Here is a 13,520-nt window from a genome sequence, read left to right as displayed (position 1 = left end):
CTATCAGAGCCTCCAACCAGCCACTATGGATCAGAATCAAGTCTATGGTGTCATAACACAAACACAACAAGGTGAATCTCTCTCTCTCTCTCTCTCTCTCTCTCTCTCTCTCTCTCTCTCTCTCTCTCTCTCTCTCTCTCTCTCTCTCTCTCTCTCTCTCTCACACACACGCACATGCACACGCACACGCACACGCACACACACACACACGCACACGCACACGCACACACGCAAGCAAGCACACACACACGCAAGCACGCACATGCATAAATGTATCAGATTAGCCCAAAAGTTATAGGGATTCCCTGTTGAATCACACAAAAACAAAATGACACTTATTATTATGTTAGATGAACATGTGTTGCATATATTTTCCAGTGGTCATCCTCAGTGCCAGGAACCCCACTGGTGATGATAGAGAGGTGAGTATTATCATTGGTCTTTGTTCTGGTGTAACTTGTGAGTTGCAGGGTTAAAATAGTTACTAAAACTAAGTACTAAAATGAGAAAATTATATATTAACTGCCAGAGTTAAAACATTGTCTACCGTCTACCTTTTTTGTGACCTCCTTCCTCACGGAGATCGGCTCATTACACACACGGGGGTCCAATAGAATCGGGAAAACAAATTGTCCAGCCGCGATCCTCTATTCCAGAGCTATGGCCGTTTGAATGTGGCTTGTTTTTTGAAAAAACACTTTTATAAATCCTTTAACATGAAAGGTGCCTAGCTTTGTTTTGTTGTGATCACGTGATTTCTGGGTGTACTCTTCTTCGGTGGTGCTTGGATAAGCCTAAACTAAAGCTAGTCAATTCCTAAATATAAAACGACTAATATGTAGTTGTAAAACTAACACTAGACTGAAATCAACCACCAAACTGAAAAACATAACATAACTAAAACTAATAAATATTTCAAAACTATAATGCTGGTCAGCTGTTGTGTTGTTTTCACTAGTTTTGATGTAGTTCTGACTGAATTGTTTTAATGCTTGATGCTTCTTTTTAGTCAAATCTCACTCTCTGGGAACTCCTGTTCCCTGGACACTGGCTTCTCACTGCTGACAGTTAGGATGGGTTAAATGCAGAGGACAACTTCTGGATGTTTGCAAATGTACTTGACCAATTAAACCTTTTCTTCTCCTCCCCTGTCAGATCACAGGCCAGGACTCCATCTATGAGAGCCTCCAACCGGCCACTATGGATCAGAATCAAGTCTATGGTGTCATAACACCATCTACAGAACCACATCACCCATGAGAGTATGACCTTATAATCACTATATTATTGATGTATTGGTTGTGTGATGCCCCTCCCCCTGCTCATACTGATGCATCCTATTGGTTGTGCTCTCCTCCCCTTTCAGGAAGTGGCAGCAGAGTGGAGGTCATTAGTCGGAGGAGTTTCACCTGGGGTGGCTGGCTGGTCTGGAGAAACTATTTAGCTATTCACTCCCACATGTGCTCCTGGTTTAAGCTTTTTTCATTTATCAACTGGTTCTTATTCTCAATTCTATTATATCACTGATATGTACAGATTTTCTAGCATTTTCTTTAGTAATTATTTGTGACCAAACAAAGTTGAGTCTTCTCGCTGGGTCTTTTTTTTTCACTAGAGGAGAAAAAACAGATTATTTTTTTGAAAATGTTTTAAAGCCACAGTAGCAATCTGGGAATACCAGGCTACATTTCCCGTAAATGTCAGAGCTTAAATCAGCATGCAAATGTGATATGAATGTATTATTGTGCAACTGAAATCGTAAAGATGACTGGGTCTGCCAGGACTTAGCCGAATGTGGCTAATACTAAGCTAATACGATTGCACTTACCCTGTTTGCAGCCAATCTGGGTAGTGTCTGTGCTCCATTACTTAGCGTTGTGAATCGCATTATCATTCCTGCAATTTCCGTGTCATGTACATCTCAAAGAAACTATTATTAACCACGTTATTGTGTTATAATGACTTGATTTTTATAATAACGTAATCTTTTCTGTGGGTTTTGGAAAGGGGATCAGTTCCGTTAAATTTAGACTTTGTTGATGAAAAAGTTGAGATCCATCGAGCTCCAATCTGTGATTGGCTGGGGCCGATGATTTAGGTCCTATTTTATTTTAATAAGTTTGATTAATAAACAGTTTTCTTTTGACAGACAATGTTTTGTGTGTTCTCCCTCCTATAGATTCACATTAGCGGGTTTGTCTTCACTGTCACTGCTTATGGATTTAACACCTCTTTCACAACAGTATGCTATCTAATCCCAAGTATGGTGACCAGATCCCAACGAAAATACACATAACATGAATATAACCTATTTTATATTCATAGTATATTATTTACACAACATTGATTATGGCGCTGTCAAACAAACCTTATGAATATTAATAACCTTGTTGGACAGAACCACTGCTCGCTGTATTGATGAGATGGCACCCTGGGCCCTGCATGGACAAGAGGTGTTGCATTGCTATTGTTGGTGCAAAACAGTGTTAATTTTGTCGACTAAGACTAAGACTAAAACACTAAAAGACTAAGGTTTTGATATTTAGTCGACTAAGACTAAGACTAAGGCTAAACAATTTCAGAAGACTAAAATGGGACTAAGACTATAAATGGTGTGTTATTCAAAGGACTAAGACTAAGACTAAATCAAAATTTGCTGTCAAAATTAGCACTTGTGCAAAAGCCATAACCTGTTAAAAAGCCTGTCAACGGAACCTAGCATGTTAACTGGGTTTTCTGGGCGTGAGGTTCAGGATGTCTAGGTTCTGAATTCTAAACCAGACTTCGTACCCACAGGATGTCTCAGAAATGCATCTGTTTCCTTCTGTGCACAGCAGCAGAGAAGCAAAGGGGTAGTGGCTATATCAGCCTATTTAGTAGCACTTTAATGTTTTCTGAAGTTCATCAGTCAATAAGTTTAAAATATCTTATTCTAAGAGTAACAGTGTCACTAATGGAAAAACTAAGAAAAGTGTGCATTAACACAGACACATTTACAAATATGTATAAACAATTTAACTGATTACTATTACGGTCATTTTTAAAGTGCATTAATCATAGTGAAAGTACAAACACTTATAGTACACACCAGTCATAGGTTTGATAAAGTTGTTGCATCTCAACAGAAAGAGGAAATGTCATTTCCAACAAGGCCACCCTTCAAAACCATAACCGGTTGTTGTGGTTTTGTGATGCTCAGAAGCTCAACACAAAGACAGGCTACCAGCCTTTTTAGCAGCACTTTAATGTTATTTGAAGTTCATCATTGTGTGCTCTAAACAGGATCCAGCAATTAACAGATCTAAAGATAATATACACTACTATCAGTCAGTGAGGAACATTATTTTTATTCATTTTGTGCCAGCGATTATTTTGTAAAAGTAGGCCTCACTCTATTCACATGAAAGTGAAACTTAAAGTTTTGATATGACAGAGCCATGAAGTGAAGCTAACCACCGATGAGTGTGTCTGTGTGAACGTGACCATGTTTGCATGTTTGCATTGAAGGTCAGAGGAAGAGGGTGGAGTTTAATGATGTAAAGACATTTAGACCTTTATTCATAGCATGATAAAGTCACAAATCTTCTCCTTCCAGAAGTGGACAAGTCACCTGCAGCTCGTTGTCGTCATCATGAGAAACTACATTTACTGTTTGCTTTCTGGTGAGTGACCTATGCTTGTTTTCATGTGTGTCTCTGCCTGTGTGGTTGTCTCTGTCTCTGAGTGTCTGTATGATGCTCTCAATGTCTCGGTCTCATCCTTTGTCTGTCCACTGTTGTGTAGAGCATCTAGAAACCTTCTGCATAAATACACTCCTCACATCATGTTGTCAATTGATAAGTTGTGTGTCATACTGATGAGCTGTTTCCTTGCTTACCTCTTGTACTGTAGTGTGGAGTATTGTGGAGACAACACCTCTCAGCATAACTGGTCATGTTGGCGGTGAAGTGTCTTTCACCTGCTCAAACTGGGGCGTCTGGCTCCCCACTGAGGGTAATACAAAGTACCTCTGTAACAATTCATGTAGAAAGGAACATATCATTGCCAAGGCAGAATCTGGACACACAAAAAGTCATGAAAGAATAACTTTGAATAACTCAGGAAAATACTTAATTGTGACGATCACTGAACTCAAGAAGACAGACTCTGGAATATACAAATGTGGACTGAAGAGAGATCTTCTGAAGGATGAATTTATAGAAGTGCACCTTGAGGTTATTGGTAAGTCTGTAACTACTGTGCTTCAATGATGAATCATGTTTGCACTGTAAGTTGAAATATTGCCTGTGTTCTGTTTTGTTCTACATATCTTGTGTGTCAAAGTAATACTAGAAATGTAAAACATTACTTGATCAAATCATTTATATTGTTCTTTTGTTCTCAAATATGCTTCCAGCTCCCGTTACAACAGTTAAGATCACCACTCCTGTGACAACCGCTAAGATGATCACTACTGCATATACGCTTCAAAATCCTGATGTTTCTACAATGATCTCCATCGTATCCACAACAACCATGCTTCATGAATCCCCTTCCTCCTCGTCTTTAGGGGCTGGTATGCAGTACTCAAATCCATTCAATAGGCTATGCAATATATTCATATGTACCGGGGTTGAAGGGCTCGCTTCTTTTGGGCTTGTTTTCATAAACCTGGTTGCTTGTTTCTCTCGCTAAACCTGGCAACTGTAGAGCATGGGGCCACACGCAGAACTGTTTTCGTTAACATGGTTAATATTGATTTTGCGATGTATGTAATAGTGTGTAACTGCATGCAGTCCTCGGTTTCTAGAAGGTGGTTCCAGATTAGTTTATAGTATACCCATACCTTTGTTTTAATTGGATCAGCAGCAAATTCAAACCAAAAACACATTTGATGGTGTCATATGTATTTCCGGTTCAAATCTGCTGCTAGCTGATTCGTCAGTGTAGCGTGTACATACTGTATGTATGCATGTATGTATGTATGTATGTGTAACGCCCGAGATTCAAACCCGGGTCACCAGCATGGAAAGCCAACAAACATCTTAAACACTGGACTAAAGGGACTTCTTTATAGGCCAGGGGAGATATTAGGCTTTTAGCTCATCAGGCTGAGGCTGTGAGCCACTATGCTACACTTACCTCCATTTTGACCTCATTCCACAGGGAAACCCGGTCGCGGCACCACTGTAACACCCGGGAACCTGGGTCTCCCACATGGAACGCCAGTATCTTAACCACTAGACTAAAGAAAATTCCCTTCAGACCAGGGGACTATTAGGCTTTGTGAGCCTGTGAAAAGGCTCGAACGGCCAAGGCTCCAAAGACAGTCAGAGATGCATTTTGGGTTTTTTCCAACTCCTCCATCGAACTCCAGTGCAAGAATATATACATTTAGCAACAATAATACTGGCCTAAAAGTCAAAAATAGAGCAGTGAGAACAATACATAAGCACTTAAGGCAAACACGTATAAACAAGACCCAACTGGATAAGAGCTCTCTTCAGGCTAAACCTTGATCACACAAGGCCCTTAGCTCTCCCTCAGGGATGTTACCTGTGTTTCTGCCCATATCTAACTAACTCCCTGTCTGTCCCTGCAGCCTCCATTAAATAGGGAGTGGATCCTACCACAGGACACAGAACCAATTAGCAACAATTCCAAATACTTCCATAAATACTCCCATAGCTTCCCCCGTGCCACAGTATAAAAGTAACCTAAACATTCCTAATGATGCGCTACAATTAAACAAATATAACTTGGGGTAAAGACTCAATGATAGTTTAAATAAACACAATACTCCTAAAGCATATGAAACACACCTCCACCGCACTTGGCACCTTCACAATCAGTGAACATTTCATTATCAATACACACGTTTAAAACCATTAGTCCTTGCATAACTTTCAATGCAGTCAGATGTGTGTATGTGTATATAGGGCACGGGTTGCCCCGTCACAGAGCCACTCTGCTACATATGTGTGTATGTATGTATGTCATGCTGTCTGCCTGCATGACATATGCAGGCAGACAGGTTTGCTCTGGTGGACGGTTTGTCCACCAGAGCAGTGGCGTACCCACTGTAGAGGCAGGGCAGGCGGTCGCCTGCCCAACTAAGATCTCGCCTCCCCTAGAAAACCCAAATTACCCGAAAATGTGTCATTGCGTGCTTAATGTCCTCAAAGTCACGCATCCAACTAGCTTTGAACTGAGCAGATTTACCCTTCTGTTCCAGAGATAATGGCCAAAACAACGGCCACTTTTGCCGGTTTTTGATCGCCGATTTTCAATTGAGTTGATTTTTTTGGGGGGGGGGAATAGAGGGGGTGCAAAAAAAGATCTTGCATGCCCTAAATGTAATTCCTGGGGACGCCACTGCACCAGAGTGGTGATGTAACTCAATTATGCTCACTTCTAGGTTTGCTTGTTGGTTTAGCTGGTGCATTAGCATTGACAGCGGTGGCTCTGCTGATATTCTACATAAAGAGAACCCGAAAACCACAAGGTGAGTCAAAAGAACACACACACGCACACGCACACACATGTAACAGAGTAGCAAGAGTCTAATATGAATAATATGAGCAGGGATTCCCCCGTGACTCACACATAAACAAAATTACATTCATACTATCAGATGAACATGGTTTTACATATATTTTCCAGTGGTCATCCTCAGTGCCATCAACCCCACTGACGATGATGGAGAGGTGAGTATTATCACAGTTTTCTTATGATTCTTCATTGTTCTTTGTTCTGGTGTACTTGGATTGTTTATTCAACTTCTTAAACATTTAATTATGTATGACATACTCCCTCCCCTCCTATTTTCTAGACACGTACAAATGAAGAAACAAGAGGTGAAGACCAATCAACAGAGACCCCCTCTATTGCCATGTCTCCTGTCTACGCGACCGTGAACAAGACCAACAAGGCTCGCCCAACCTCCATCTATGCTAATGTTAACGATTACACCCACCAGGATCCTACAGATTTGACTTACGATACTGTACTCTTCTCTGAGGAAAGCAGAGTCACTTTCTGTGTTGATTTGCATCAAAACCAAGATACTAAAATGGCTCAAAGTTCTTCACTGGTGCCATCAGTCAATGTGATTCCTGATGAGGATTTTTATTCAATGGCACAGCTGCATAAAGATGTGAAGGAAAATTATGGACCCTAAATTCAAATTCTTCAGTAAAGCCATTGCCACAGAACAATAGTATTGGCACCACTAAACACACCCATTATTCATTGTATTAGGCAGCTGTCTTGCTTACATCACAGTGTACCAAGCTTTTTTTAAATTTTGTTATTTTCTCACCTTTATTGATAGACCCTATTATAGAGAGACAGGAAACAGGGAAAGACATTTGAGGAGTGACACTTAACAAAGGTCAGCCAAGCTTCAAACCCGGGACTTGCTGTCAGGCATCAGAGCCTACCGTATGGTACACGCCTTAACCACTCAGTGGTCCTGAATTTCCCCTTTAACCTGAACCACGGAGAAGGGACTGTGGTGTTTATTTAATCAAAAATACTATCATCTAAGATAAATATTATACAAATATGTCATCAATAAATAAATACATAATATAATAGGTCATCAAAATAGAAGTCATACCATACTATGCCTTCAAAATACCAGTACTATAATTGTGTATTACACTTGTATTACAGTATACTCTCTAAACACAGTTTGTGACAACACAGGTGTTTTCATACAGTATGCATGCTTTGCCAATCTTTAGCTGGTTTAGAAGATAAGGAGCATGCTGTCATTTAGTTTTGGTAATTGTTTACTCTCCTGTGATATTTAGGTAAACAATGCAGTATGTATTTTGTTTTGTTATGTTTATTTATTTGTAGGTAAGTTTCCACTGCCAAAGTTAGCTTGAGCTTTGTTGTTGTTGTTGCCTGTGTTCGCCCCAGAGACTGGTTTGAAATAAACAACTCATCCTTTTCGACCTGAGAACTTGTGGACAACATTTCTTTGTGACTGAGAGGGAGGAGGCCAAAGGACAGACAGAACTCACTTAACTAAACTGTATCCAAAACATTTGAAATTACTGTTTCAATTCCCTTGCCCAGACTGACCTTACCTTACCTACAATGTGATAATTAGGGGGTATTGAAACAATACGTTTGTGTGCGTTGCCTTCGCATTGTGTCCGTGGCTGTGCTTGCCTCAGTGGAAAGTGGTTACAGTACTGATCGAATAGGCTGAAAAATTGCAAAGCAGCATAGTGTTTACTTTAGATTTACCACCACAATGGCAATAACTTGCTGGGAGCATCAATAACTTTGTAAATAAATGTGTACGTTTCCTCCTAAATCATGCACATTACAACACACACTTATTGAACATTCAGAGTCATCTCTGTAATTTTGATGGATCTCAAAGTTTCCTACAAAGCCACTCTTCAAAACCATAACCGGCTGTTGTGGTTTGAGGTTAAGAATAGACAGTTGGAAGCTCCATTTTGCAGCACTAACTCATTTAGTAGCACTTTAATGTTATCTGAAGTTCATCGTTCAATGTGTTCAGAACACAGGATAAATTAATGAATAGATCTAAAGATACATACACTACTATCAGTCAGTGAGGGCCAGTAGTTGTATTATTTGTTTTGCCAGCAGTCATTTTATAATAGTAGGCCTCTGTATTCAAATGAAAGTGAAACTGAACTTTCTAAGGTTTCACAATCTTCCTAAAATAGTCTGTGAATCTTAGAGTTATGATACAACAGAGTCATGAAGCTAACCACAAATGAGTGTGTATGTGTGAACGTGACCATGTTTGCATGTTTGCAGTAGAGGTAGGAGGAAGAGGGTGGAGTTTAATGATGTCAAGACATCTAGACCTTTATTCAAAGCATGAGGAAATCCCATATCGTCTCCTACCAGAGCTGGACAAGTCACCTGCAGCTCGTTGTCATCATGAGAAATGTCTACATTTACTGTTTGCTTTTTGGTGAGTGACCTCTGCTTGTTTTCATGTGTCTCTCTGCCTGTGTGGTTGTCTCTGTCTCTGAGTGTCTGTATGATGCTCTCAATGTCTCTGTCTCATCATTTGTCTGTCCACTGTTGTGTAGACAGTGGACAGACAAGACAGAACACTTCTGCAAAAATACACACCTCACATCATGTTGTCAATGAATAAGTTGTATGTCATACACTGAAGAGCTGTTTCCTTGGTTATCTCTTGTATTGTAGTGTGGAGTATTGTGGAGACAACACCTCTCAGCAAAACTGGTCATGTTGGGGGTGATGTGTCTTTCACCTGCTCCTGGGATAAATGGACCTGGTGGACTGGGGGTTATACATTATACCTCTGTAAAAAAGATCCATGCAGAACAAACGCAGACATCATTGTCCGGGCACAATCTGGAAAAACAGAAGCAAGTGGTAGAATAAGTATAAGAAACTCAGGAAAAGACTTATTTGTATCCATCACCAAACTCCAGAAGTCAGACTCTGGAAGATACACATGTGGACTGGAGGGACGCTTTGTGGATGACTTCATACAAGTGGATCTTAGTGTTAAAGATAGTAAGTCTGTAACATCTGTGCCTCATTGATGAACTGTACATCATGATGTTAACATATTGCCTTTGTTCTGTATTCTATTCTCAATATTGTGCATTTTTATGTGTAAAACTACTAACATAATTGCTTAAACATAGATAAAATATATTCCTCTTTAATTCCCAATCATGCTTCCAGCTCCCTTTACATCAGCTAAGATGACCACTCCCTCTACATCAGCTAAGATGACCACTCCCTCTACATCAGCTAAGATGACCACTCCCTCTTATAAGCTTCATTCTGATGTTTCTACAGCCATCTCCGTGGTATCCACCGCAACCATGCTTCATGAATCCTCGTCTTCAGGGGCTGGTATGTAGTCTGTTTACTGAAATCCTTTGAGTGCAGTGTGTCCTGCTATAGCAATACAGCAGATAGTCAGAGATAGTCAGTTTATTATCTCACGGGTACTTTGACAATGGGTACAAGGGGTACCAACCGAGTGGAGCATGCATTCCCAATTTGCATCATTCCCAAGAAGATCGGTGTGTGTGTGTGTGTGTGTGTGTGTGTGTGTGTGTGTGTGTGTGTGTGTGTGTGTGTGTGTGTGTGTGTGTGTGTGTGTGTGTGTGTGTGTGTGTGTGTGTGTGTGTGTGTGTGTGTGTGTGTGTGTTATAAGGGCAATTTGAGCATTCAAAGATGATCACTTGTTCAAATTATTTTCAGTTCTTTCCAACAGCCCTAGTGTCCACCAGAGGGTGCCTATTAAACTCAATGATGTACATTTCTAGGTTTGCTTGTTGGTTTAACTGTTGCATTAGCTGTGACAGTGGTGGTAGCGCTGATGTTCTACATAAAGAGAACCAGAAAACCACAAGGTGAGTCCCTCTCTCTCTCTCTCTCTTTCTCTCTTTCTCTCTTGCACGCACGCACGCACGCACGCACGCACGCACGCACGCACGCACGCACGCACGCACGCACGCACGCACGCACGCACGCACGCACACACACACACACACACACACACACACACACACACACTCTCTCTCTCTCACCCTGGTGTCCCTATTTTGTGGTCATTATAGGTGGAAAAAGAGAGCCAAACGATTCCAAAATAGCAAAAATAGTAGATCTACAAGCTCGCAACGCATAGCAACACGCTGTGATATTGTATAGAGAGAGTTAAATATGTGTTGCATATATTTTCCAGAGGTCATCCTCAGTGCCAGGAACCCCACTGGTGATGATGGAGAGGTGAGTATTATGACACCTTTCTCATAGACAATGATGCCAGTACTCACGTTATCCTTCAGGTAATCTTTTTATTTTAGATTTAGAACGGCAGCAAGACAGACAAACACATTTTGAAAATTGTTGACATGGTAAATATCAAGGCGACATCCTGATTAAATGAAGGTTAAATCAAACTCTGACTGTTTCTGGTGGATGTCCTCGTTACACTTAAGAATTATACTGGAAACTGGGACAAATAATATTCAGGAAGACAATGCCTGGAAACCGATTTTGAGAAGCAAATCACAAAGTCTATAGTTTGTTAGTCATTGTGGTTTACTATCCCACACATTATCTCAGTCTCTCATCAGTGACTGTCCTCTGGTCTCCTGGTGAGCCTCTGTGCTTGCATCCACACTCCAAATTATGGGTGTGTGCAAATGTTCTTGACCAATGAAACCTTCTCCTTCTCCTCCCCTATATCTGTCAGACCACAGGTCCAGACTCCATCTATCAGAGCCTCCAACCAGCCTCTATGGATCAGAATCAAGTCTATGGTGTCATAACACAACAAGGTGAATATATCTCTCTCTCTTCTCGCTCTCTCTCTTCTTGCTCTCTCTCTTCTCGCTCTCTCACACGCATGAGCGCACACTCGCGCGCAAGCACATAATGTGGAATCACACAGGAAAAAACGGACATTTACATTTATCAGTTTGATGAACATGTGTTGCATATATTTTCCAGTGTCCATCCTCAGTGACACTGAAGGTGATAGAGAGGTGAGTATTATGACTATTTATTGTTCTTTGTTCTGGTGTAACGTGTGTGTTGCAGGGTTATTATAGTTACCAAAATTAAGACTAAAACTAACATGCAAAGAATATCATTAAAAATAATCATTACTGAACCTAAAATAAATCCTCAAATGTCAAAAATGCTAAAACAATACAAACAATGTAAAACTAACTAAAGTTAACTAACTAAAATGAAACTATGAATTATATGTAACACAATTTCTGTATATTTGTTTTCTATCATTTCTACCCTCTGGCGTCTCGGATTTTGTTTTATAATGCAATTTTATTGGGTCCTGGCCTCTGGGTCATGGGTGGGGATGGCCGACTTTTACCTGAAAGCCTAAAACTAAATACAAACATAGTCAATAAAACTAGTCAATTCCTAAAAACAAAAAATATTTATGTAATTGTAAAAAAAAAAAAAAAAAAAAACTGAAATCAACCACCAAACTGAAAAAAACGTTATACAACTAAAACTAATTAATATTTCAAAACTATAATAAATATTTAATAACAAAACTATAATGCTGTTCAGCTGCTGAGTTGTTTTCACTGTAGCTACATGTTTTTTTATGTAGTTTGGTCTGAAATGACAAAAGAAACTGTTTTTTTCTTGGTCAAAACTCACTCACTCTTCTGGGAACTAACTGTTCCCTGGACACTGGCTTCTCACTGCTGACAGTTATGATGGTATGGTTGAAATGCAGAGGACAAATTCTGTTGTGTTATTTGTGTGAACATTGAGGTGTATATTAGACACACAATAAGCTGGCATCACAGTGTTTTAAATGCATGTGGTAATAAATACTGACTTATGTAGGTAGTATTGTGTAAATAATGCTTCATTGCAGCGTTGAAATAGCTGCATAAATGATCGATGTGTGCGGTTTGGGAATCCCTGCCCTTGACACGCGCGCGCACACACAACACACACACTGAGAGAGATGCAACAGGCTGAAGTCCACGCTGAAGTAATGAAATAAGTAGTACAATTTCTTAGCAAGTAAAGAAAATAAGGCAACCAAATTAAATAGTAAGCTGTTGCTGCTGCAGAAGTGATGTCTGTGTTGTGTTGTAGTTTTTCCGTGTACAGCGTGTCCGTCTCTCCACACATGCGCTCTGTAACTGGAAAAGTATGACGCATATCGCAAGAGCACTTCCGGTGCGCATGCGCAATAGGGCGACCTGCTGGCCAAAAACGGCTGTGCAATAATGGAGTGTTATACAAACTGTACATCATGTAAGTACATTAACTCTTTCTTTGCCAGACTTATTTCTGGCTGCGTTTGCCCACTGCCAGCACTTTTTTTTTAATCCTTTCAACTGGTCGCAGAAAATGTATATTCATTATGATCGCTTGTCCGATCGTCTGTAAACACACACGATATCCGTGTGCCTCGCCCAGAGAAAACACATTACAACCGCAATGGCCCCTTGCCTTCTAACAGCATGTGAATACACCATTTCTCGACAAAAATGCACGCTTTTCTTACCTTTTCAACTGGCCACAGAAAATATATATATCCGTTATGATCGCTTGTCTGACAGTTTGTAAACACACCCGGAAGCATTGTGCGTCGCCCAGAGAACAAACATTCCAACCGCGAAGGTCCCTTCTCTTATAGCAGCATGTGAATACACACGCATACTAGGTGTCGCAGCTGATTCCGGTGGAAAGATGTGCAAATGTACTTCAATTAAACTTTCTCTTCCCCTCCCCTTTATCTGTCAGATCAAAGGTCAAGACTCCATCTATGAAAGCCTCCAACCAGCCACGATGGATCAGAATCAAGTCTATGGTGTTATAACACCATCTACAGTACCACATCATCCATGAGAGTATGACCTTAACACACTCTTTTTCCTTTATTTATTCAGGGAAGCCCATTGAGAGCAAGCTCTCTTTTTCAAGGACGCCCTGATAACAGCATATAAAATACAATACATACATAATGAAAAACAATAACAAACATTTGAAACATA

At 40.3% G+C, this 13,520-nt stretch overlaps 1 protein-coding gene across 1 annotated transcript in view; it reads left to right on the top strand.

Annotated features, from left to right (window-relative positions):
• LOC308099016 (uncharacterized protein) overlaps nt 1–13,520 on the top strand; it is a 97,964-nt gene continuing 84,444 nt past the window's right edge. The window contains exon 1 of the mRNA XM_080447535.1: nt 1–71. Within this exon, the coding sequence (XP_080303661.1) occupies nt 26–71 (46 nt within the window). The 5' untranslated portion in view covers nt 1–25. The remainder of the gene's footprint in view (nt 72–13,520) is intronic.

The sequence above is a fragment of the Gymnoscopelus braueri genome (genome assembly GCF_963280865.1).
Source record: "Gymnoscopelus braueri genome assembly, chromosome: 2".
Taxonomy (NCBI): domain Eukaryota; kingdom Metazoa; phylum Chordata; class Actinopteri; order Myctophiformes; family Myctophidae; genus Gymnoscopelus; species Gymnoscopelus braueri.
Note: the sequence above shows the minus strand (reverse complement) of the source record. Positions and strands in the feature narration are given on the sequence as shown.